The sequence below is a fragment of the Heptranchias perlo genome, chromosome 22 (genome assembly GCF_035084215.1).
Source record: "Heptranchias perlo isolate sHepPer1 chromosome 22, sHepPer1.hap1, whole genome shotgun sequence".
Lineage (NCBI taxonomy): Eukaryota > Metazoa > Chordata > Chondrichthyes > Hexanchiformes > Hexanchidae > Heptranchias > Heptranchias perlo.
This window is the reverse complement of record NC_090346.1, coordinates 15,303,407-15,330,652: the sequence shown is the minus strand read 5'-3', so window position 1 is coordinate 15,330,652 and position 27,246 is coordinate 15,303,407. Positions and strand designations below refer to the sequence as shown.

Sequence of the window (27,246 nt, the reverse complement as noted above, 5' to 3'; positions counted from 1 at the left end):
GCGATCACATCCTTCCTGTAGTGCGGCGACCAGAACTGCACACAGTACTCCAGCTGTGGTCTAACCAGTGTTTTATACAGCTCCATCATAACCTCCTTGCTCTTATATTCTATGCCTCGGCTAATAAAGGCAAGTATCCCATATGCCTTCTTTACCACCTTATCTACCTGTTCCGCCGCCTTCAGGGATCTGTGAACTTGCACACCAAGATCCCTCTGACCCTCTGTCTTGCCTAGGGTCTTCCCATTCATTGTGTATTCCCTTGCCTTGTTAGTCCCTCCAAAGTGCATCACCTCGCACTTTTCCGGGTTAAATTCCATTTGCCACTGTTCCGCCCATCTGACCAACCCATCTATATCGTCCTGCAGACTGAGGCTATCCTCCTCGCTATTTACCACCCTACCAATTTTTGTATCATCAGCGAACTTACTGATCATACCTTTTACATTCATATCCAAGTCGTTAATGTAGACCACAAACAGCAAGGGCCCCAGCACAGATCGCTGTGGTACCCCACTGGCCACAGGCTTCCAGTCACAAAAACAACCTTCGACCATCACCCTCTGCCTTCTGCCACTAAGCCAGTTTTGTATCCAAAGTGCCAAGGCACCCTGGACTCCATGGGCTCGTACCTTCTTGACCAGTCTCCTGTGGGGGACTTTATCGAAGGCCTTACTGAAATCCATGTATACCACATCCACTGCGTTACCCTCATCCACACGCCTAGTCACCCCCTCAAAAAATTCAATCAAATTAGTCAGACATGATCTTCCCTTGACAAAGCCATGTTGACTATCCCTGATTAATCCTTGCTTCTCCAAGTGGAGACTAATTTTGTCCTTCAGAATTTTTTCCAATAATTTTCCTACCACTGATGTTAGGCTCACTGGCCTGTAGTTCCCCGGTTTTTCCCTACTCCCCTTCTTGAATAATGGTACTACATTAGCGGTTTTCCAGTCCTCTGGCACATCCCCTGTGGCCAGAGAGGTTCTGAATATATGTGTTAGAGCCCCCGCAATCTCCTCCTTTGCCTCACACAGTAGCCTGGGATACATTTCGTGATTTGTGTTTATCACACTGAATTTCAGGGTTAGCCCAGAACTTGCAGCAACTTCTTGTTTTCTATTGAGACATCACTTTTAAATCAAAGCTAGATTTCAGTCTGTGCCATGAGGGTGAAACTTGTGTCAACCTCTGCAGACAGGTGTGGTAATAAAAGATTAAAACACTGAATGATTATCCTGCAGGACAAGGCTGCTTATTTTAGCAGACAACCTCCCAGTGCCTTTGGTTTGGGTTACTTGCACTAGATTTTTTAAAATAAGATTATTCCAACAATACATTTTCCTTAAGCCAGGCCTAATAACAAATAAGAACTTACTCACCTTTTTTAATTCTACTTTGATGTAAATAGATGTGTCTGCTTGGCTTAGTGGTAGCACTTGCGTCTGAGTCAGAAGGTTGTGAGTTCAAGCCCTACTCCAGGGCTTGAGTATATAATCTAGACTGATGCTTCAGAGCAGTACTGAGAGAGTGTTGCATTGTCAGAAATGCTGTCCTTCAGATGAGATGTTAAACTGAGACCTCATCTTAAACCTTCATTGAGGTAGACTTAAAAGATCTCTCAGCAATTTTTCAAAGAAGAACAGGGAGCTCTCTGATATCCTGGCCAATGTTCATCCCTTAACCAACACCAAACTGGTCATTCATCTCACTGCTGTTTGTGGGATCTTGTGTGTGAGCTAGCTGCCCAGTTTGCCTACAAGACAACGGTGACTATATTTCAAAAGTAATTAATTGGCTGTAAAGCACTTTGGGACATCTTGAGGATGTGAAAGGTACTATATAAATGTGAGTCTCTTTTTATATAATCCTGAGGTTATGGCGAGAATAAATGAATGAAATGCCTGTTTGTGCACCTTTAATAATGAGCAGCAATGTTTAATGCATCATTAGTTCAGCCAACTCACTGACCAGCAAAAAAATTGGGCAAAGAAGCACCATTTATCTTTATGTAGATGAACTACAATAGTTTTTGGTTAATTAGTTTCCATTTATTTGAAACTCTGCACCTTGAGCAGATTGAACTGGAGCTTCTCTAGTTTTGTTGCAAATTCTATGGTGCCTGGGCATGATTGAGCAAATAAACAACCCTACAGCAGCCTGGGGCAGGTTTTTCTAGATATATCCTTAACAGAAATTAACTCTTAAAGGCCTAGAATCTTCAGCATTCTATTGGAAAATTCCCAAAGGGGAATTTGCTTTTTCTTTTCACCAGGCATATCAAAGCCACCTTAATCCACAGCATGGTGGAGAGATGACGTGCTATTCATGTATTGTTTACCCCAGCTGAGTGGCCACCCACTCCCAGGTATGCTCCATTGACCCTCCTGTACACAAGTAGTATATTTTCTGTTTCTCCTATACTTTGAACTTTCATTTATCTAATCACGGCCATACTTCCAATGGCCCGGCTGAAATCAGGAACTGAATTTGTTCAGAATTGTTGGTGTGAATGCTCATCCTACAAATGTAATGTGGGGGTTCAAGCCATCTCAAGTTTTTGGTGGTATATTTGAATTGAGGGAGGATGTAGACTGTTGTAACACAACCTAGCTCATTTGCGGCATGCCATGTAGTTGTGACAATTTAACGCAGCGGGACACTGATGCCGTTTTCGGGGTAGCACAAGTGAACATGATGCACTGATGATGTCCACTTGCATTGCTTTAGGAGCATGGAGTAAAAATTATGGTGGGGGGAGGTGAAGAAACAAGTTTGAATGAACCACATTTAATCTGAAGTTACAAATGTGCAATTTTGCAATGTTAAGTGGTTTAAGAAAGATATGGAATCAGTTACATTTATACAGCAGCTAACATGCAATCATACCAGTGTAAGGCACTTCTTCTGGATGATCTCACTTGTGTCCATTTTAAAATGTACATTGTGTCTGTACTACACTTTTAGAATCAGCCAAGTGCCTAAGATGCTGAAAGATCAACATGAAAGTTGTAGCATAAATGCAATAAATTATCCAGCTGTAATCAATCCCAAAATATATTGGGACTGAAAACATAGGTCACTGGGCAATATTTCCTCTCTGCTTCTGCCGAGATCATTTTCCCCCAAAATAACCACAGGGGTACTACTGTACATTCCCAGTACTTTTCTCATCTGAGCAGCTCAGTTGGTTTCTATTCCATGCTGTCGGGCAGTGGTTATTTAAAGCACTTGTATGTGAAAGTGCAGTGCTAGTATCGGAGTGACTGCCGCTCTCGATTTTGAGTGTGGTTGTTTTTGCAAGACCGTACTGTTGGGCTCTGAGTTTATACCAAAACAGAATCAACCATTTGAAGGCTGCAATTCCATTTTGTACAAGAATATTTTCAGTTTCATTACTAATACATCCTGAGGACTAAAGCCAGTAATTCTAAAGTACTTCCTTTTTATTTAGTTCAGTTTCTCGTTGGACAGAGAGGCTATGTTTAGAAGTGCAGAGGCACGATGCTGACTTATTTGAGAAGTCATGGCCTAGAATCACTGCCCATTCTAAGTTCCGCTTCTAAGTGAATTATTGCCTTCTCAAGCCACAATTGACTGCCCTTATTTAGTGACTTCATCTGTGTACCACATATACAATCCCATCCACTGCGTGGACACTTGAAAGTCCTACAAGATTGAATGGCTCAGGCCAAAGTCATAGAATGTGGCTGACCTGCTTCAGATAATATAAACACCAGTAAAAGAGCCTATTTCATAAAAAGATGAAAGTCTTCAAAAACAGTATGTTTAATTATAATTGGAACATTGCATTCCAGTAGCTAGTTACAGCAGATTTAGATGTGGTAGCCTGCGGCATTTATTGACCAAATGCAATGGAGCTGTTATGCCTTTGTCCTTCAGATAATGGTTCTCTTGTTACAGTCCCTTCTAGGCTTGTTGTTTTATCAATTCATGCTTCTCCCTCTCCCACCACCCAAGAAAATTGGAGAAACAGCATTGAGTTTGCAAAATTGAACTTGTTGTGACATGTTTTCTACTAGAAATTAAAAATGGCCTCCAGGTGTCACTGATTCTGCGCAATAGCCAATGTGGCAACTTCACCCAGATTTTAAAAAAATACAAACTAATGATATCACCGACTACTCATCCCCCTGTACTTTGTGTGTTGCTTGTAGAACTATTTATATTATATTTCTCCTGTATTGTCTTTACAGGCTGAACCTGTTACACTCAAACTGTTTACAAATGCCAGATGATGCAGTACCTTGTAAAACCTGTTCAACAATACTTCCTCATTGATTCCCTCTAATTTGCGAGTTGATATAATTTTAGCTACCATTTCAGCTGTCACTTACTGTTCCCAATTCTTCTGGTGCAGTTTGTTTCCTTTCAATAATAGGAACAGGGAAACCAGATCACACCACATGCACACATTTCAACAAGTTGGATTGTATCTTCCGAATTATGTTCATATAGAAAATCTTTAAAAGTGGCACGCATTGAACCTCTCTAGTATATGAACGGCAACTAGAGGGTACAGTGAGCTTACCACTACAAGATGCTAGTTGGATTCCCAGTCTGGACTTACATTTCACCCTCAGTTTTCCACAGGAGTGTGAAATCTGCCTAGAATGAAGTGCCCTCAAGTGGACTTCCGAGTGAGATAGGTGGAAAATGGAGGGTGAAATGTAAGGGATAGGAGGAGAGTCACTTCAAAGATCACACAAATGTTGCTTCCTGGCACCATGAACCCTCCTGATAGGATTGTACATACTGAGTGAGAGAGGAAGCAAAGTTTACATTAAAGATAGGCAGAAGGAGAGTTTGGATTGTCTTGAGAACATTGCTAACCACAATTCAGATATCAGCCAATTCAGAGCTAAAGGCATGTGGTTGCCCAGCTCCTGGCCTCAGCTTCATCTTGTGAAAAATAGACACTACTAGAGAGCCAAGCTCTGTTATTCTTCTCCCCTCTTCCCCAATCCAATATCTAGTTTAAGGACTTTGTGTCAGGTGCCCAGAATTTCCAAAAGAGGTGTTGTAAAGGCAGAGATTGTGATAAAAGTCAGTTATCTAACTGACCTAGATCCATCTCCTGTTTGCTGTACTGGCAACTAATGATATAAAGTGAAAGTGACACAAATGCCTAATTTCACTTTGACTTAGCTGCAACTTTAGGAAATGAGATTGGAGTGTCATGTCTCACTCTCTGATTGACTAAGGAGGCAGGCAAATTGGGGTTCAGTCATGATGTGACTGAAATGATGGGTACAGTTGTAGTGTCATTTTCCAGTGTGATTTGAGGTGGAGGCCAGTGTTGGGATGACAAAAAGCATTGTGCTGGAAACATCAGACAGAACTGCAGCAGTTTATCTTTCCACACAACTTTTTTTTTAGGGGGAGGGGCAGAAAAGCCAAATTTACGTTTAATGAATTTCACGTTGTTCAACCTTAGTCTGGCTGCATAACACAGATCCTCATTTGATGAAGATAGCAAGCCTATAATATGTTTGAATGGTGAGAGTATAGAGTCAAATTGGGCCAATGGTTTACATGAGGTTGTAACTGGTATTTTAGATAATGTTATCTAAAACCCTTTATGCGATAGCGTTTACCAGATTCTTCAAAATTAAAAAGGTGACTTTTGACGCAAATATTTCCTGCCGACATATCTGCATTTCTCTTTAGAGAGACATGAGATTTTTTAAAATGGGTGGATTGTGAAGCTTCACATTTTTTAATGACCTAACCTTTGATCCTGATTCTATTTAAGAACAGGAAGAGTTCCTCAGTAACTGGCTGCTCCTTGGCCAGTATAAGTCTAAAGTTAGGCTAGTGACTAATCCTTTCCGTACAAATGGCAACAAGACCATATAGTGTGTCAGTGGCAGTTCCACTTTCTGTGATACTGAGATTGCAGGAGTTATTTTGTGAAGTATTACTTCTGGAAGACTAGAATGTATGGCAGTTTGTGGGTTGGTCCACTGATCACATACTTGTATGAGGCGCAGACTCTAATCCTGATTTATGTTCCAGTCCAGTTAGTTGCGGAAGATTTTTTTTAAAATGCTTGACTCCTGGAGGAATAAAGAATTCTGTTCCCAGGACGGATAACTTGCTCTGACTGCTGTGAACTTGTCCTGACTGAGCATAGTGAGCTTGTTTAGAAATGGCTTATTCAGTCTTATTAAAGGCTGATTTTTAAATTGTACTTTGTATTGTATTGTAAGGTGATACCATGAGGTTTTGTAAGTAAAGTCAGCTGTTCACAGTGGGCTTGCTCCAGTCCCAGTCCAACATGTCTTTGTGAATGGTTTGTTTAAATGTGCACTATTCAGATATCTATTTGCTCTATTTGATTCAACTTTTTCAGATATAAAGTATAATCTTGCCCTATTATACTTTATACCTGAAAAAGTTGAATCAAATAGAGCAAAAATGAAAGGCACGGCCAAGACTGGTGGGTTGGGGTTACATGGAAAAATGGACAGAATCACAGAATGCAACCCTCAAAATACTGGTAAACATCCTGGAATCTCATAGCAAAAAAATAGAAGTTGACTTATTCAGTCATTGTAACTCAGCAGCCTTAGTCACTAAGATGTATTGTAGTTTGTGTAGAGAGAGAAGCTCCAATTTCTGCAGCAGCATTTTCTATGTGAATTTTAAAGAATTTACTCGATAACTGGTTTTCAACATCATCCCAGCTCTCATGCGAGGTGTGACTGATACCTTAGAGCAGTGTGTTTAGAATATTTATTTTTTTTTAAAGGTTTTACTGCAGCAACAACAGATGCAGTCCTTATAGTGTGAAGAGATCAATGTAGTTTAAACAATACTTTTCCTAGACCATCTCATTCTTCAGTGGAAGAGTGGCAGTTCTATTCTCTGTGATACTGAGATCACAGGAGCCAGTTTGTAATGGATTTGACCCCAGGTTACTTCTGGAACACTACAGTGTTTGGCACAAAACTTACACAAAGGCATAATTACCTTTTTATAAAGGAATTTGATCAATACCTGTCAAGAAGGAGGATTGTGAGTTTTCCAGATATTAATAGATCTGATTGATTTACATGGAGATTATGAAGAAAGCATGAAGATCATGGGTGGAGGGGAGGTAAGTCCATTTTTGAGGTAGTCATGCATGGACTGTGAAAGGGGAGAGCTTGATGGATAAAGTGGCCTTTTCTTGTACTTTCTAATGTTTTTATGAGTTTAAACATGATTCTAATCACTGTTACTTTTATATTTCAGGGCTGAGAAGACTGAAGTACTGAGTGATGACCTGCTGCAGGTAAAGGATCTCCTATTGATTGTGTTATTGGGAGCAAGAGCTCCAGGTATCAGTCAACTGATCACATTTACACAGCATTGTGAGTAGCATTAAAAGCTAGCTGAACCTGAGGATGTAGCCAAGTCATTCAGTTCAAGTACAAATATTTGTTCAAATATATTTTTTTATAAATGACCACACTATTATGAAAGCCATGATTTTATAACAACTAATATGGTATGCATATGTGTGTATATGTTGAGGCACGATTTTTATATAAATATACGAGAGAGAGATTCCCCTTTTGTCATGGGCTGAGATCTGGATTCTGGATACTTGAAAGTATAGAACTAATGCAAGTTCTGTTTCTGAATGCAATACATTTTGTTGTCCTCTCAGATACAGATTGTGCTCTTCCTGTCAAACAGCAGCCGTGGTAATGCAACTGGTTTGTATTATTGCTAACAAAAAATGAGAGAACTCTCAAACCAAATATGACAAGTCGTTAAAAGTTGGATGCTGAATGGATGCTGGCTAGTTAATTTTTATTTAATATGGAGTTATGCAGCAGTTAGGATTGTTTGTTTGGAATTTGTACATTTTAGAGAGCATTTTCCAGAATGTCCTACTGGCTTTAACCCTATCCGACCCCTTTGGCTGATTGAGTTAGGACAACTAATAGCTTTTAATTTAATTACTACCAATTTTGTAGTTCCACTTAAGGTATTAGATGGTTAGTAGCTTCCATGTACAGCCTAGACTATCTGCCTTTTCTTTAAGATGCCAGATTTACTCTATCCAAGCTTACTTGGTTGGTTGTCCTGTATGTTATAGGAAACTTAAAAGTCCAACTGAACAGCAGCTTCCTGTAGATATAATGCAACATCCGAAGAATTTGGAACTTACAGGGAAAAAGCAAACAGAGTAGGGATAATGGGCAGGTACTCAAATTGGCAGGATGTGACTAATGGTATCCCAGTGTTCTGTGTCGGGGCATCAACTATTCACTATTTATTAATGACTTAGATGAGGGGATAGAGAGACACATATCCAGGTTTGCCAATGACACAAAGATAGGCAGTATTGTAAGTAGTGTAGATGGAAGCATAAAATTACATAGATATTAATTGATTAAACGAATGGGCAAAACTGATGCAAATGGAATTCAATGTAGGCAAGTGTGAGATCATCCACTTTGGATTTAAAATGCATAGATCAGAGTAATTTCTAAATGGTGAAAAACTGAAAACAGTGGGGGTCCATGTACATAGATCATTAAAATGTCATTAACAGTTACAGAAAATAATCAAAAAGACTACAGGAATGCTGGTCTTTATATCTAGAGGTCTAGAAGTTATGCTACAGTTGTACACAGCACTGGTTAGACGACACCTGGAGTACTGTGTTCAGTTCTGGGCACTGCACCATAGGAAGGATATATTGGCCTTGGAGGGAGTGTAGCGTAGATTTACTAGAATGATACCTGGACTCCAAGGGTTAAATTACGAGGACAGATTGCACAAACTATGGTTGTATTCCCTGGAATTTAGAAGGTTAAGAGGTGAGTTGATCGATGTTTTCAAGATGTTAAGGGGAACTGATAGGGCAGATAGAGAGAGAGACTATTTCCGCTCATTGGGGAGTCTAGGACTAGGGACATAGCCTAAAAATTAGAGCCAGGACTTTCAGGAGTGAAGTTCGGAAATACTTCCTGGTTTCCCATGCGCCATACAGCCAGATTGACAGGCTGGCTGCCTCTTGGAAGTGAAAGGAGCTGTGAATCGGAGAGGGCGAGGGAGGGAGAGATCGATCGTGGGCCGTGGTAGAAATCGGAGGGGAGGTGGGGGGACATAGACGACATCGGGTGGACCTTGGAGAAGATCGTGGTGGGGTTGGGGGGGTGGTGTTGTCAGCCAGTCGCAGGGTTCCTGTCGCGCCAGGTGTTGGGCCTGGATGAAGTAATCCTGCTCCTCCTGGCCCACAAGCAGTGCAATAAAGGCACTCACCTCATGGATCCGACCCTTCCCGCCTGCTTTCACCTGACGTGAATTAGAAGCAATGGGAAACCCAAACAGGTAAGGTTAAATTTGTTTGATAATTTTTTTTGTGTATCAGAATTAAGGGCCTTATCTGTCGCAATGGGGTACATTGCCCTTTTAAGTATCAGCCCGCTGGCTTTAAGTGGGGACGGAACTTCCAGGTTTCTGTTGCATGCATGCATCCAAACGCTCCTGGGTTAAACTCAGAAGTGGGCATATTGGAGCCAGGATGTGCTCCCGCTCCAAAAATCAACTACTTTTACTGCCCACCTGCTTCCAACCCACCCGTTCTTGGGGGTTAAAATTGCCCCCCTGGTGTCTGTTTGCAAGAAGTTGCAGTTTTGTTCAGTTTATTACAATAGCTGGATTTTCAGAAGAATGAGAGACTGAAGAGGAAGTACACTGTTGGGGTATTTCCCCTGTGGAACCAAAACTGTCTTGCAAAGACAATTGCTTTGGACTCACTCCAATAATGTATCAGAGTCATCAGTGATTTTAAAAAGCCATATCACAGCATGCAGTATATAAGTTTCTGTTCACATGTGGGAGGAATTTCCCTGAGGCCTTCAGTACACAATTTGGAAGAGAAGTTGTTTCAGTGTAACCAGACATCACACGGATGATTTAGCACAAAAGCTGCTAGATCTCAACTCAGCATTGAATAGTTCCATACCAGGTTTCTTTTACAAGGAGATAAGCATAGCACTTTTAAAAAAAAAAACTTCTGCAATTATGGATTTACCTTTAAAGACACAGGGAATCTGCAATCCACTTGCATGTTCAAATATGAATAAAATGTGGAGCAACAGTACATACAGGTGTCTATTACCATGTGTAATATATCCAACGGAAGATGCATGGCATGTCTGCAGTAGACCTACAATAGCAAATATGTACACCCACCCAATGTCTAGCTCTCATTCTTTTTTTAAAAAAGCGCCTTAGTCAAGTTGAATGTCTTTGTCTTTTTCCTTGACCAAGGCTGCATTTATACTGTACCTACTGATCTGAGCCCAGTCTAGCTCTGAATTCAACTCTCAGCACAGTAGAGAGCTCTGTGTATGTGTATTTATACGGTTGCACTGAGCTCTACTCCTGCTGTTAAATTTTGGATGTTTAAGGGTGCGAGTAGAAAGACCAACACTTTCAAAATATTTAGAAGCAATTCTCAAGTTTATAAACGTGTCCAGAATGTCCAAGGGACCACCGAGCATTTTACAACCAAATTTACTAACACTAAAGTTATGCTCTGTGTGGCATCAATCTGAAGTGATGTGAAACTCATCTTCAGGGGGTCTTGCACTGATTTTTTTTTTCACAAAATATACTTTATTCATAAAATTTGCAGCAATACATACAATACAGTTGTCATATCACATTCCAAACATACACAATACAGATTATACAATTTGCAGGTTACGTCAAGTACAGTTCAATGAGCTCGGTGAGAGCATGAGAGGAGATAGGAGAGAAACTAGAGAAAGGGTGGGGCGAAACCTTAGGGGAAGTTTGGCTTGGTGGGCTAGGGGAAGGGAGGGAAGTGGCAGAGGCAGCTGAACGGATGGTCTCAATCTTAGTGACAGAGAAGTATGTGAGTTCCTCGTACATGTTGGAGGTGGGGGTGGGGGAGGCAGGGGAGAGGGGTTTAAAAAGACGGTTTGTAGTGGAGAAGAGAAGCTGCGGGTCATCTTTGCATTCCAGGATGATGCTGGAATAATGAACAGTTTTGGCAAAGGAGAGCAGGACCCGATAGTGATTTATGTGGTCCAGCCAGATCTGGCGATGAATGGCTGAACCAGTTGTCTGCCATAAACATTCAAGTCTGCGTCCCTTGGACTTAAGGGAGTGGAGCTGAGGGCTGAACCAGTGGGAACGATTAGGGTGGGAGAGAGTAATGGTTTTAATGGGGACAAGGGCGTCAAAGGTGGAGGTGAGGATGCGATTGAGCAGATCGGTAGCTACAGAAATGTCGTGGTGAATCATAGACAATCATAGAATCATAGAAAATTTACGGCACAGAAGGAGGCCATTCGGTTCATCGTGTTCGCGCCGGCTGAGAACGAGCCACCCAGCCTAATCCCACTTTCCCGCATTTGGTCCATAGCCCTGCAGGTCACGGCTCTTCAGGTGCACATCCAGGCATTTTTTTTAATGAATTGAGGGTTTCTGCCTCAACCACCCTCTCAGGCAGTGAGTTCCAGACTCCCACCACGCTCTGGGTGAAAATGTTTTTCCTTATTTCCGCTCTAACCCTTCTACCAATCACTTTAAACCTATGCCCCCTGGTTATTGACCCCTCTGCTAAGGGAAATAGGTCCTTCTTATCCACTCTAGGCCCCTCGTAATTTTGTACACCTCAATCAAATCACCCCACAGCCTCCTCTGTTCCAAGGAAAACAACACCAGCCTATCCAATCTGTCATCATAGCTGAAATTCCCCAGTCCTGGTAACATCCTCGTAAATCTCCTCTGCACCCTTTCTAGTGCAATTGCATCCTTCCTGTAATATGGTGACCAGAACTGTGCGCAGTACTCGTGCTGTGGCCTAACTAGTGTTTTATACAGTTCCAGCATAACATCCCTGTTTTATATTCTATGCCTCAGCTAATAAAGGAAAGCATTCCATATGCCTTCTTAACCATCTTATCTACCTGTCCTGCTACCTTCAGGGATCTGTGGACATGCGCTCCAAGGTCCCTCACTTCCTCTACACCTCTCAGTATCCTCCCATTTATTGTGTATTTCCTTGCCTTGTTTGCTCTCCCCAAATGCATTACCTCACACTTCTTCGGATTGAACTCCATTTGCCACTTTTCTGCCCATCTGACCAGTCCATTGATATCTTCCTGCAGTCTACAGCTTCCCTCCTCACTATCAACCACACGGCCTATCTTTGTGTCATCCACAAATTTCTTAATCATGCTCCCTACGTTTAAGTCCAAATTGTTAATGTATATCACAAAAAGCAAAGGACCTAGTACCGAGCCCTGCGGCACCCCACTGGAAACAGCTTTCCAGTCGCAAAAACACCCGTTGACCATTACCCTTTGCTTTCTGCCACTGAGCCAATTTTGGATCCAATTTGCCACATTCCCTTGGATCCCATGGGCCTTTACTTTTTTGACCAATCTGCCATGTGGGACCTTGTCAAAAGCCTTGCTAAAATCCATGTAGACTACATCAATTGCGCAACCCTCATCGACCCTCCTTGTCACCTCCTCGAAAAATTCAATCAAGTTAGACACAACCTCCACTTAACAAATCCATGCCGACTGTCCTTGATCAGTCCGTGCCTTTCTAAGTGACAGTTTATCCTGTCCCTCAGAATTGATTCCAATAATATGCCCACCACCGAGGTTAGGCTGACTGGCCTGCAATTACTCGGTCTATCCTTCGCTCCCTTTTTAAACAACAGTACAACGTTAGCAGTCCTCCAATCCTTCGGCCCTATGCCTGTATCCAATGAAGTTTGGAAAATGATTGTTAAAGCTTCCGCTATTTCCTCCCTGGTTTCTTTTAACAGCCTGGGATACATTTCACCCGGCCCTGGTGATTTATCCACTTTCAAAGATGCTAATTCCCTTAATACTTCCTCTCTCTCTCTGTTTATCCCATCCAATATTTCATGACTGGAGGGCCAGAGGCTAGACAGTTGGGAATTTGAAAGTGTAGTTGTAAGTGACTTGGGGGAGAGTTTTTTTTCCGGGGACAGATACAGAAGGAAGTGGAGTTGGGAGGGGGAAGGGGGATGTTGGTGGAGAGGGATACAAGGAAGTGATCAGAGATGGCTTTATCTGTGATCGACATGCAAGGAGTAGAGAGGCCACGTGAGATGGCAAGGTCAAGGTGGGGGGGGTGGCCTTGAATATGGGTTGGGGAGTTTATATGGAGGGAGGGATTAATGGAGAATAGGAGGGCAGTGAACTCAGAGGAGAGAGAGCATGATGAGTTGAGGTGGAGGTTGAAATCACCAAGGATGAGAAGGCACTCGGTGCAGTGGCTGAGGGAGGAAATCAGTGAAGATATCTCAGTGAGAAACTTAGCTTGGTACGTGGGTGGGCGGTAGACAACGAGGATTTTGAAGGAGAGGTGAGAGAGGTGAAACAAGGTGATATGCTCAAAAAAGAGAAGGTGTCAGAGGCGTAAGGGGACAGACCAAGGTATGATTTGGTGATAAGGGTCACACCACCTAAAGTCACATTTCTGGTATTTTACTCCAATTTTTTTTTAAGGTGTTTTTCTTTTATTTCTCCTCAATGAGACCTACAATGTATTTTTGTACCTTTTTGAATGTTTCTTTATGGCATCAGAATGATTTGTGGAAAAAATTGAAAAACTTCTACAATTGCATTTTCTTAAACATGCTGTGCCTAATGTGCATAAATGATGCTGTGATGGCTTCAGACTTCAATCCTCAAACATAGAGAGGGACTTAAGGAAGGAATATCGGGTAAGTTTATCGCTTTCCTCGGACCTCAATTGTTTACACTGATTTCCACTTGTTTTGAGCTGTTTTATATGTTTTGTCATATGCTAATAAGATTCTCAGGAAATTTCGGCGTAACTTGCCGTTTCAGAACGTTCTGGGTCGCTATTTCCAATATAATTGTATTATGAAAGAAGATGTAAAATCACTTTAGTTTCTCTGCATAACTTCCAAATAGGAACATTTATATCGAACTTGTCTGTAACCAACGCCCATTGGGGATTGCCCTGTGGAAAATATATATTGCAGATGGTTTCCAAGCAATCATTTCAGTGGACTTCTGACAAAACCATTGTTTTCTTTAGTTTTGTAACCTTCTGAAAACTTGTTTACATTTGTAATTGCAGTTTGCGAGAATCCTCCCTCTTCCCCGCAATATAATTTGTAGTTTGCCCTGGCTGCACTTTTAGTTCACGGATTGATGTGCAAAATCTGTGCGTTGTTCTAAAAATTCTGTTTGAGTTCTTATCAGTTTCTTCCTGGGCCTCTGCTTGGAGATGCTTCCAGTACGAATGTGTAATTGGAGATGTGAGAGAGAGACTCACATGTGCGCACACACTCGCACTCACACTCACGCAGTGTGTACAAGCCTCAACCTGCTGCAGTAAAGTGGATTGGTCAGAGAGTAACTGCCCCTAGGAAGGCCCCAATTGGATTTTACTGAATCATCAGCGTGAGCTAAAAATACAGATATGGGGCATTCTTTGTGATTCTGAGAAGGAGAACCAATCTCAAAGTGCTGACTTATATGGGAGTTCCATTTTTTTTTAAACATGTCAAATTAAATAGGAAACTATATAGTTATGTATGAGCTGTTTTCAGATTATTTGCAAAATTTAATTTAAAAAATGAGATTTGAGGATGAGTTATGTTTTCAGGGTGATTTAATAATCCTCAGAATATGTTCATCAATACCAAGAATGATATCAAGAAAGCATATTGAACTTTTTCTCTCCTCCTATCCTGAAGGTGCCAACTCTTGCTGTGGTACATTTCCACAGGCATAAAAGCTTCACCCAACTGGCCATTCCCATTGTCAAAGCAGAGTCCATGGACTCTTTTAAAAAGGAATTAGATGGTTACTTGAAAAAGGGCAATATTCAAGAGTGTAGAAGAGTATGCCAGGAGCAGCACCAAGCGTACCTAAAAATGAGGTGTCAACCTGGTGAAGCTACAACTTAGGACTACATGCATGCTAAGCAGCAGCAGCAACATGCTATATAGACAGAGCTAAGCGATTCCACAACCAACGGATCAGATCAAAGCTCTGCAGTCATGAATGGTGGTGAACAATTAAACAACTAACTGGAGGAGGAGGCTCTGTAAACATCCACATCCTCAATGATGGCGGAGTCCAGCACATGAGTGCAAAAGACAAGGCTGAAGCATTTGCAACCATCTTCAGCCAGAAGTGCCGAGCGGATGATCCATCTCTGCCTCCTCCCGATATCCCCACCATCACAGAAGCCAGTCTTCAGCCAATTCGATTCACTCCACGTGATATCAAGAAACGGCTGAGTGCACTGGATACCGCAAAGGCTATGGGCCCCGACAACATCCTGGCTGTAGTGCTGAAGACTTGTACTCCAGAACTAGCCAAACTGTTCCAGTACAGCTACAACACTGGCATCTACCCGACAATGTGGAAAATTGCCCAGGTATGTCCTGTCCACAAAAAGCAGGACAAATCCAATCCGGCCAATTACCGCCCCATCAGTCTACTCTCAATCATCAGCAAAGTGATGGAAGGTGTCGTCGACAGTGCTATCAAGCGGCACTTACTCACCAATAACCTGCTCACTGATGCTCAGTTTGGGTTCCGCCAGGACCTCTTGGCTCCAGACCTCATTACAGCCTTGGTCCAAACATGGACAAAAGAGCTGAATTCCAGAGGTGAGGTGGAGAGTGACTGCCCTTGACATCAAGGCAGCATTTGACCGAGTGTGGCACCGAGGAGCCCCAGTAAAATTGAAGTCAATGGGAATCAGGGGGAAAACTCTCCAGTACCTAGCACAAAGGAAGATGGTAGTGGTTGTTGGAGGCCAATCATCTCAGCCCCAGGACATTGCTGCAGGAGTTCCTCAGGGTAGTGTCCTAAGCCCAACCATCTTCAGCTGCTTCATCAATGACCTTCCCTTCCTCATAAGGTCAGAAATGGGGATATTCGCTGATGATTGCACAGTGTTCAGTTCCATTCGCAACCCCTCAGATAATGAAGCAGTCCGAGCCCGCATGCAGCAAGACCTGGACAACATCCAGGCTTGGGCTGATAAGTGGCAAGTAACATTTGCCACTTATCAGCCCAACCACCTCCCCTTGACATTCAACGGCATTACCATCGCCGAATCCCCCACCATCAACATCCTGTGGGTTACCATTGACCAGAAACCTAACTGGACCTGCCACATAAATACTGTGGCTACAAGAGCAGGTCAGAGGCTGGGTATTCTGCAGCGAGTGACTCACCTCCTGACTCCCCAAAGCCTTTCCACCATCTGCAAGGCACAAGTCAGGAGTGTGATGGAATACTCTCCACTTGCCTGGATGAGTGCAGCTCCATCAACACTCAAGAAGCTCGACACCATCCAGGACAAAGCAGCCCGCTTGATTGGCACCCCATCCACCACCCTAAACATTCACTCCCTTCACCACCGGCGCACTGTGGCTGCAGTGTGTACCATCCACAAGATGCACTGCAGCAACTCGCCAAGGCTTCTTCGACAGCACCTCCCAAACCCGCGACCTCTACCACAAGAAGGACAAGGGCAGCAGACACGTGGGAACAACACCACCTGCACGTTCCCCTTCAAGTCACACACCATCGCGACTTGGAAATATATCGCCGTTCCTTCATCGTCGCTGGGTCAAAATCCTGGAACTCCCTTCCTAACAGCACTATGGGAGAATCTTCAACACACAGACTGCAGCGGTTTAAGAAGGCGGCTCACCACCACCTTCTCGAGGGCAATTAGAAACGGGCAATAAATGCTGGCCTTGCCAGCGACACCCACATCCCATGAACAAATAAAAAAAAAACGAGGAGTGAGCAGATGAGTAGTAATAGATTGGACGGAGAAAATAACTGGAGCATACTTGATGGGCAGAATGGCCCTTTCCTGTGCTGTAACATTCTACGATTTGTTGTGTGTTAAAAATGCAAAAGTTGGCAGGAAGTTCAATCACAGCCAAGCCCGATCCAGTGATCACCCAGTATCCACGCATGTACTTCCATCAGAGAACCCTGGACAGTCTTTACATTGGGGGCAGAAGGGGGCTGGGAGCTGTGGAGCTATATAGCTGTGCCAATATGGTGCAACAATTTACATTTCTGTAGCATTCCTCACATACAGAGCACTTTATCCACCAAGCTGTAATGAGTGGACAAGAAACAGGAGGAAGAAGGGGTAAAGAGGGACTAGGAGGAGGTGAGAGAAGGGCCATTTAGAGACTTTTCAAAGTGAGGACAATGTGAAAATACGGTGATGGTGAGGGAGGGAGTCCCAGAGGGCAGGGACATAGTGACTGAACAAGTTGGTATTGACTGTAGAGCAGAGGGAATGGGAAATATAAAAAATTGGCTGGTTCTGGAGGAACCAAGAGTGTGCAAAGGGACACGGCTGGAGGAGATCACAAAGTTAGTGAGGGGCAAGGTGATAGAGAGATTTGAAATTTAGGATGAGGATTTAAAGTCAATTCTCTAGGGCGGGGAGAGCTAGTGTAGCTTGAAAAGGAAGTGGATGCGGGCTGGAATATGGGCTGTGACATTGTGCATGTTTTGCTCAGAAAGGTGTCCCTGTGTAACTAACCACTGGTGCGTGTTCACTTTTGGACTGTGCTGTCCTCAAGATACACTGTTGAATTGTATTTAAATATCTTATTGTAGCAGGCTTTGTCAACTTTTTTTCTTTTCAAAAGGCCAAGAGTACTTGATGTTTCATTTGCAAGGGGTGTTCAGTTGATAACAGTTTCAACTCCATTTTCCATATAATGACCTTTATTTGTATTTAATTCTGTAATCTCAACAGCATTTTGACCATTATGAAATTTCATATTGTACTATTTTTTTGCAATATCTCTGTGTTTGGAATTTATAAAGTTTCAGGAAAGGAAACCCCATCAAGCAGAGATTCCTGTATTTTATTATACTGTGTTGAATCAAGAAATGCAGAAGAGGAAACTAAGGGTGACTAAAATGTGACTTGTGCTTTTTCTTTCTGGTTTAGATTGAGAAGCGCATGGACACAATGAGAATTATTTCCCATAATACCCACAAGAGACTGGCTGCATGTTTGCAGGTTCAACAGGGCACGGAAGTGGAGAAACGTCATGTAAGTAATACTGTCACACTGAACATCAAAAGTGTGGCAAAAGAAATGTGCCCCCTGGTATTTTGCCCTGATTACGTTGAGCTGAATGCAGAAAACGTTCATGAATATGAGCTGTATTTCAATTTTCTGTTCAAATATATTTTAATCCTTACCCCCAATAAACAGGAACTCCATGCAGTTATACAGTGAGTTACCCTTACTCTACCGAATAAATAGGGGCCAAAGACAATGTATTCGGTCTTCCCAATGTTTAATTGGAGGAAATTTTGGCTCATCCAGGACTGGATGTCAGACAAGAAGTCTGACAACACAGAGGCAGTGGAGGGGGCAAGAGAGGTAGTATGGTAGAGCTGGATGTTGTCAGCTTACATGTAGAAGTTGATGTCATGTCTTCGGAAGTTGTTGCCGAGGGGTAGCATTTGATGAGAAATAGGAGAGATCCTTGAGGGACTCCAGAGGAAATAGTGCGGGGATGAGAAGAGAAGCCATTGCAGAGATTCTCTGGCCACAACTGGATAGGTAAGAATGGAACCAGGTGAGGGGAATTCCACTCAGCTGGACAGTGGAGGAGAGGCGTTGGAGGATGGTGTAGTCAATCGTGTCAAATGCTGCAGTAGGTTGAGAGGGATGAGGAGGGATAGTGCACCATAGTCACAGTCACATGGGATGTCATTTGTGGCTTTGATTAGGGCTGTTTCAGTCCTGTGGTAGGAGCAGAAACCTGATTGGAGAGGTTTAAACATGGAGTTGTGGGAATGATGGGCACGAATTTGGGAGGCGACAACACGTTCAAGGACTTTGGAAAGGAAAAGGAGGTTGGCAATGGGGATGTAGTTTTCAAGGGTGGGATTTTTGAGGAGGGGCGTGATGCTGGCAGATTTAAAAGGGAGGGGGACAATAACAGAGGAGAGGGAACTATTCACGATATCAGCTAGCATGTGGGCCAGGAAGGAAAGTTGGGTGGTTAGCAGTTTACTGGGAATAGGGTTGAGAGAGGGAACTGGATCCCATGGACAAGATGAGATTGGAGAGAAACTAGAGAAAAATGCGGATCCAGGGCTAAGGCGGGGGGAGCTTGCAGAAAGCATGGCTTAGTGGGCAAGGGGAAGGGAGGAATGTGGCAGAGGCAACTGAACATATGGTCTCAATCTTAGTGACAGTGTGCATAATCTCCTCGCATTGGAGGTGAGGGTGGAGGGGGCAGGGTAGAGGGGTTTAAGGAGACGGTTGGTCGTGGAGGAGAGAAGCCGGGGGTTATCTTTGCTCTCCAGGATGATCCTGGAGTAGTAAGCGGTTTTGGCAGAGGAGAGTGAGGCCCCAATGGTGCTTGATGTGGTCGAGCCAGATCTGGCAATGAATGGCTAAACCAGTTGAGCACCGTAAACTTTCAAGTCTGCACCCCTTGGACTTAATGGAGGGAAGCTAGGAGCCGTACTTGGGTGAACTACCAGGGTGGGAGAGAGTAAGGGTTTTGCTGGGGACAAAAGCATCAGTGGTGGAGATGAGGGTGTGATTGAGCAGATCAGTAGCTGCAGATATATCGTGGCCATTGGAAGGCCAAAGGCTAGATAGTTGGTAGATTGAAAGTGTATTTGTTAAGTGACTTAGGAAAGAGTTTTTTTCCAGGGACAGACTCAGAAGGATGTGGGGTTGTAAAGGGAAAAGAGGATGTGAATGGTGAGGGATACAAGGAAGTGATCAGAGATGGCCTTATCTGTGATTTAAGATGATGGGAGTAGGGAGGCCACGTGAGTTGACAAGGTCGAGGGGGTGGCCGTGAATATGGGTAGGAAAGTTTATGTGGAGGGAGAAGTTTTATTTTATTCGTTTATGGGATGTGGGCGTCGCTGGCGAGGCCAGCATTTATTGCCCGTCCCTAATTGCCCTTGAGAAGGTAGCCTCCTTGAACCACTGCAGTCCCTGTGGTGAAGGTTCTCCCACGGTGCTGTTAGGAAGGGAGTTCCAGGATTTTGACCCAGCGAAGATGAAGGAACGGCGATATATTTCCAAGTCGGTATGGTGTGTGACTTGGAGGGGAACGTGCAGGTGGTGGTGTTCCCATGTGCCTGCTGCCCTTGTCCTTCTAGGTGGTTGAGGTCACGGGTTTGGGAGGTGCTGTCGAAGAAGCCTTGACGAGTTGCTGCAGTGCATCCTGTGGATGTTACACACTGCAGCCACTGTACACCGGTGGTGAAGGGAGTGAATGTTTAGGGTGGTGGATGGAGTGCCAATCAAGCGGGCTGCTTTGTCCTGGATGGTGTCGAGCTTCTTGTATTGTTGGAGCTGCACTCATCTAGGCAAGTGGAGAGTATTCCATCACACTTCTGACTTGTGCCTTGTAGATGGTGGAAAGGCTTTGGGGAGTCAGGAGGTGAGTCACTCGCTGCAGAATACCCAGCCTCTGACCTGTTCTTGTAGCCACAGTATTTATGTGGCTGGTCCAGTTAAGTTTCTGGTCAATGGTGACCCCCAGGATGTTGATGGTGGGGGATTCGGCGATGGTAATGCCGTTGAATGTCAAGGGGAGGTGGTTAGACTCTCTTGTTGGAGATGGTCATTGCCTGGCACTTGTCTGGCGCGAATGTTACTTGCCACTTATCAGCCCAGTTAAGGAGGGCAGCAAACTCCAAGGATTGAGGGCTAGGTGAGTTGAGAGACTCAATACAGTTTCACAGCTAATAACCCAGACCCTGCTGAGTAAACTCAATATAGTTACATGGTAAATGACCCTTACCTGAATAAATACAGTCACACCACAATACCGTTCCAGGCTTTACCTCTAAATACCTTCCTCAGTGTTAGTTGCTGCTCAGCTTCATGTACTATGACACGCTTGCAGCTGTCAAAATGCATGTTACCTCTGACACAAATCACTCTGTAAATCCCTTGTTGTGAAGATTTGATTTGGCATTGGAGAAATGTATATAGGCCCATAAAATCATCACTTACCCACTAAATTAAAAGCAGAGTTGTAAATATTCTGGTATTCAGTCCAAACTCTCTTTGTGGTATTGCTCCAGTGTGTGAATTCAACAGAGTGATTTGCTGAAACCGCAATAAAACTGTCAGTTAAATCAATTAATCTTAAACATTCTTCCTCAATAATTTGCCATTTTATTTCTTTAATGTTAACAGAAAAAGTTGCCTCTAATGGCTCTCTCCCAAAGCATGCAGGAAGGACTTGCCTACTTGGGGGACGACTCTCTCATTATGTAAGTTATGCATAAGTAACTTGACCATCTTAGAGCTGCTTTTATGCTTTGTTGGATACTTATATTATGGATAATAAGACCAAAATTCTTACCTTTAAAATAAAGATGAAAAACAAGCACTAGTCCAGAAAGATGCTGAGCATTATTTTAAGGAATGTCCACAAAATTACTTTATGCCTATAATTATGTTTGGTTTGGTTTCAGGAAATTGCTGGAAACATGTAGTGAGGCAGAGAATAAACTGGCATTTGAGCTTGCCAGCTATGAGTCACAAATTGAGAGAGATATCCTTGATCCATTCAGCAACCTGGCAGAGGTTAGTAAACTAAGACATGGCTGGATGCAACCCCCAGTCACTCTTTTCCCGCAACAGTAGAATTAAAGTTTAGTTTCTGTTTGCTTTCTGTAAGCCACTCAGCTTCAGGATAGCCTTTTACCTGTGAATGACACTTCAATTCAATGACAACAGGAACAACTTGCATTTATATAGCACCATTAATGTAGTAAAATGTCCCATGGCGCTTCACAGGAGTGTTATCAAACAAAATTTGACACCGAGCCACATAAGGAGATATTAGGACAGGTGATGAAAAGCTTGGTCAGAGGTAGGTTTTAAGTAGTGTCTTAAAGGAGGAGAGAGAGGTAGTGGTGGAGAGGTTTAGGGAGGAAATTCCAGAGTTTAGGACCTAGACAGCTGAAGGCACAGCTGCCAATGGTGGAGCGAATTAAATCGGGGATTCGCAAGAGGCCAGAATTGGAGGAGTGCAGAGACCCCAGAGGGTTGTAGAGCTGGAGGAGGATACAGAGATAGGGAGTGATTTTAAAAACAAGGATGAGAATTTTAAAATCGCGGCATTACCAGACCAGGAGTCAGTGTAGGTCAGGGAGCACAGTGGTGATGGGTGAACAGGACTTGGTGCGACTCCAGGAATATATCAGTACACAGCCATCTTAGGACTTGAACCCATAACTTTCAGATTGAGAGTCACCTGCATTCCTCTGCTGCTCATGCAGGAGGCCAAAGCAGAGCACTGTCTTGAATAGTAGCAAATACCTGTCTCGCTTCTATTCACACTTTTTTTTAAAAAATTCTTCTTTTTAAAGATGGAGATTCCTAACATTCAGAAGCAGAGGAAGCAGTTGGCTAAACTAGTACTAGACTGGGATTCAGCAAAAATGCGGTAAGTGTTTTTAAAATTGTACTGTGACTGAATTTAATGTAATAATCACTCCCAAGTCTGTGATCAGGAGTAATATTTTGGAGTGAAACCAGATTTTGAAGTTTTCAAGTAGTTCGTTAGCCAGGTATAGCATGTCTTTCATCTTTGACACCAGCCAATATGCCCATCAGTTTGAAAAAAAAACCATAGCCATTGATGACTTTAACTTGAATATAAAATCCCTATCGATACTATATGAGTATTCAAAACCAAAACAAGGCCCATTTCATTAAAAATGAACCAAGATGGCTTTGAGAGGATTTGAGAAACTGAGTTTTAATAAAGTTAGACTGAGTTTAGGTCTGGTGCCTAAGAGTGCTCAGAGCTAGTTCGAATTTAGGACTTTGGGGAATTCGGAACAGATCTGCATCAGGGGCCTAAGAAAACTGTGCGTTAGTTTGACTCTGGCCTGCGGCTTATTTGAGGTGAGGCCTGGTTTGGGTTTGGGACATGGGGAAGTGGGTCTGATTTGGAGTTTAATTGCATGGGCCTGGTTTGTTTCAGGTATAATCAAGCACACAAAGCTGCATTTTCAGGAGCCAATTTCCAGGCAGTAGCAGCAAAGGTTGACTCCCTGAGGGAGGAAATGGATGAAGCTGGAAATAAAGTGGAACTGTGCAAGGTATGTTTGTGTGGCAATCTGAATGCAGAAACCAAAATGTATATTTGGATAGTGAATATTTGCTGTTTAAACTCTTTGGTGCAAACCATGCCAAAACCATTATCCATTCGATCTCGCCTGGCCAGAATGTCGCGTGGTCAGAAAGTCATGTGATCAAACCTCCAGGAATGCCTCCAACCAGAATTGGCAACCCTACTTGCAACTAATGGTGAGATGAGAGCGGTGGGGGGGATGCGTCAGAGGAATGGGGTGTTTGACACTGGAGGATCATAGAGCTGTCAGAAGTTGTAGAGATAGGGTGAGGAGTGAGTTAAAGATGAGGATGATGATTATAAATTGAAAGTGTTGAAGACAGGCAGCTAGTGTGGTTCAGTAAAGACAGGGATGATGAGCAATTGGAACCTAGTGCAGTTGCTCTCACTGCTCTGTGAAAAGAACTTAAGCAAATGGATTGTAATTGCAGCAGTATTCTCTCAGTCTATCTGCTGTAGTTACGTCTTGCAGGTCTAAGAGTTCATTAAGTTTCTTCCAGAAATATCTCCCATTTTTTTTCCACAAAGGTTCAATAGAAAATTAGATGCGTTTTGGAGAGAGAGGGGAATGAGGAATATGATGAGAAGTGGGTTGACTTATATTCAGTGCTTCCTGAATTCAAATTTTTGGGGTTTCAGCTTTTCACCGAAAAACACAAGTTTTAATGGAAGGACTGGGATCAGATACCATTCATGTTTGAACTGACTTCCTTTTAACTCTTGTTGGGACCTAATGGATTTTCCCTGATCCTAAGAATCCCTCACATGGAGTGATTAATACCTGGAATGGTCCTCCTCTAGTTGGGGTACTAGAGACACAAACTCTGGAGGCACTGCGATGGGGGGATTGTAAACCTCTATGGCAGGATGAGCTAGGTGAGCTGAGTGACCTCCCTCATCTGTATTTATGTTCGTTTTTGTTTCAATGAATATCAGAGGCATTGATTTTAAATATGAAGGACTAATTCTGCAACAGCCAGTTTGACTTGAATCTTCTAACTTTCTATTGCATTAACAAGTAATCTAGTAGAGCAGCTTTTAGCCCCTTTCCCTCAATACTGTGCATTATCTTGGAAGCTGTGTGTTTGGAATTCTAAAAAGAGATATTTCTGTCCGCAGGATCAACTTGCGGCTGATATGTACAACTTTATTTCTAAAGAAGGTGATTATGCAAGATATTTTGTAATGGTAAGTGTTTTGCACGGTGCAGTGGCACTGACTCATTGCATATATTTAGCTCTTTGTTTCATTGATTTTGCCGTAAGATTTTTGCTGAGCTTTACCAGAATTGTGTTTGATAGACGCAAGGTTACTGCTTTTGTAAGCATTGAAGCTAATGGAATTTTTGTTGACAATGTGGGTTCTGTTCTCAGTTATTAGAAGCACAAGCAGATTACCATAGAAAATCACTAGCAGTCTTGGAGCGAGTCCTCCCTACAATCCAAACTCAGCAAGGTACCGTATCAGCAGCATTTGGTTGCATTATTCCTGTATGAGCTTCAGCAATCTTTTTTACTTCTCACTGCTTTGCACCCCTTGCTCTCGACGAGCTCTTTCTCTGTGCATTTTTATCCAACTGTGTTTTCCAACTGAGCATTCAGTCGCTTCTTTTACTGATACATTAATGCACAGCCACCAGCGTGTTCTCCATTTTGATTTAATGCTGGATTAACTAAAACACTAAACGGTGTTGGTAGACTTGCTGATTATCAATAGAGAAACTTTGAACTCTCCAATAAAGGTGTTTTGTGTGATATGTTGGTCTATTCGAGTAATCTGCATGTTTAATATACAGATATTTTAATTGTTGGAGTGATCATATTAAGGTAGAACTTCAGGCAGTCATTGCAGCAAAAGATTTCTAGTGAAGATGAAGATATCAGTTTATTTTGTTAATTGGTGAATTTATTTGCCTCTGCTTGATTTCGTTCAGATACGTGGACAGAGAAGCCTGCATTTGGAACTGCATTAGAAGAACATCTCAAGCGCAGTGGTCGTGAGATAGCACTCCCTATTGAGGCCTGTGTAATGATGCTGTTAGAAACTGGTATGAAAGAGGAGGTGAGTGCTGTTTGGTTCGAACATTTGTGCATGTGCATGATTAATCAAAATTCTCATTTCCATGAACAGAATATGCCCTGCCAAATCCCACCTCTTTCTTTCACGCTCACTATTCAACACTAGGAACATTAGGCCAAGCGTAGGCCATTCAGCCCCTCGAGCCTGCTCCATCAGTCAGTTAGATCATGGCTGATCTGCACATCAACTCTATTTTCCCACTGTTGCTCCATATTACTCGATACCCTTACTGAGCAAAAATCTATCTTTTTTTTATTCATTCATGGGATGTGGGCATCGCTGGCTAGGCCAGCCTTTATTGCCCATCCCTAATTGCCCTTGAGAAGGTGGTGGTGAGCTGCCTTCTTAAACTGCTGCAGTCCGTGTGGTGATGGTTCTCCCACAGTGATGTTAGGAAGGGAGCTCCAGGATTTTGACCCAGCAACAGTGAAGGAACGGCGATATATTTTCAAGTCAGGATGGTGTGTGCCTTGGAGGGGAACGTGCAGGTGGTGGTGTTCCCATCTATCTCCGTCTTGAAAGCTCTAATTGATCCCCAGCATCCACAGCCTTTTGGGGAAGAGTGTTCCAAATTTCTGCTACCCTTTGTGTGGAAAAAGTGCTCCCTGATTTCGCTCCTGAATGGCCAAGATCTAATTTTAAGATTATGTCTTTTCACTGCCGGTTCTGACAGCCGCTTATATATTGGTATTCCTTAGATACAAGTGTGGTTCTGTTCTATCTCCATTTTGTTAATTGATCTAAAAGTTCATCTTTAGGCAGCTGGCTAAATGAGTTTAAAATTAGAATTTATGCAGAGGATGTATAATTGTTAAAATCAATATTCTAAGTATATCAAGAGTTTTACAGCACAGCAATAACTAATCACATAACTAATGATATTTTCCAGTGCTCTAAAGAGCCTTGCTTCTGAACTCAAATTTTGATCAATACAAGTTAGCAGGGAATTGCTTCCATTTCCTTTCCTGTCGATTGTTACATGTAAGCATTGTAATTCTGAAAAGCAACTGTCAATTATTACCCATGGTACTGTTGGAACACAGTTATAATATTGTCACTCACTGATCAAAGTGGCATTATCTTTTGACCCCTTTTAAAAAAAAAAAGGCCCAGATTTTTAAAACAAAAGAATTTAGCTAAAAATGGCATTAAATGCCCACTGTTCACTTGTAAGCAATATGTATTTCATGTATAACGGACTATTAAGCAATGGTAATAACTTCCCCTAATTCCATGCAGATAAATACAACTTTCAAAATTAAATATGTTTGTTAGGTTCTGAAGCTCTATCTTCCATTTCTAGGTCAATAGGTTTGTTGACTTGTTTTTAATGTAGTATTAGTAAATGTAATGGAGTCATTTTTTCCCCCAAAATATTTTTCAGCCTGAGAAATTAAAGAGGGCAAAACATTGCTCCTAAGTGTCAGGTTGACACAGTTTTGTGCATATGATTTCTTGATCTGTACCGTAAAGATAACAAATGGAATATAGAACTGAGAAGAGCTACGCACTCTATTTGTCTGATCTGAGAGATTAGTACTCTTATAACACACTCCCTCAAGTATCTATCCCTTAAATTCATCCTCTTTCTCTTCCCCCCCCCCCCCCCACCCTTCAGATCCTCCTCCTGCGTTGTATCTTGTAGCCTAGAGTCATTTAGATTACATTACCACTATTTATTTCTCTCCCATAATCTTATTACCTTGCATGTGTCCACATCAAATGCCATTTGCCATTCTTGAGCCTACCTTTCCAACCTATCCTGAACCTTCTGCATTTGGTTTGCTTTCTGTCCCCAGCTCCAAACCATTTATATACACAAACAGCAGTGGCTCCCACACTGATCCCTGTGGCACTCTGCTAATGACCCCTTTCTGCATTGACGCAGTTCTATTCCTAGCCGCCCTTTACTTTCTCCGGTTTAAAAAAATTTCAGCCCATCTCAG

At 42.7% G+C, this 27,246-nt stretch overlaps 1 protein-coding gene across 5 annotated transcripts in view; it reads left to right on the top strand.

Moving 5' to 3' along the window:
- The window catches only part of arhgap17a (Rho GTPase activating protein 17a), a 108,290-nt gene that overhangs the window by 57,194 nt on the left and 23,850 nt on the right, over window positions 1-27,246 (top strand). For all 5 annotated transcript variants that reach the window (XM_068003005.1, XM_068003003.1, XM_068003008.1 and 2 more), the window contains exons 2-10: window positions 7,264-7,303; window positions 18,031-18,135; window positions 21,271-21,347; window positions 21,552-21,663; window positions 22,452-22,528; window positions 23,072-23,189; window positions 24,341-24,409; window positions 24,595-24,676; window positions 25,155-25,282. In XM_068003005.1, the coding sequence (XP_067859106.1) occupies window positions 7,264-7,303; window positions 18,031-18,135; window positions 21,271-21,347; window positions 21,552-21,663; window positions 22,452-22,528; window positions 23,072-23,189; window positions 24,341-24,409; window positions 24,595-24,676; window positions 25,155-25,282 (808 nt within the window). The remainder of the gene's footprint in view (window positions 1-7,263; window positions 7,304-18,030; window positions 18,136-21,270; window positions 21,348-21,551; window positions 21,664-22,451; window positions 22,529-23,071; window positions 23,190-24,340; window positions 24,410-24,594; window positions 24,677-25,154; window positions 25,283-27,246) is intronic.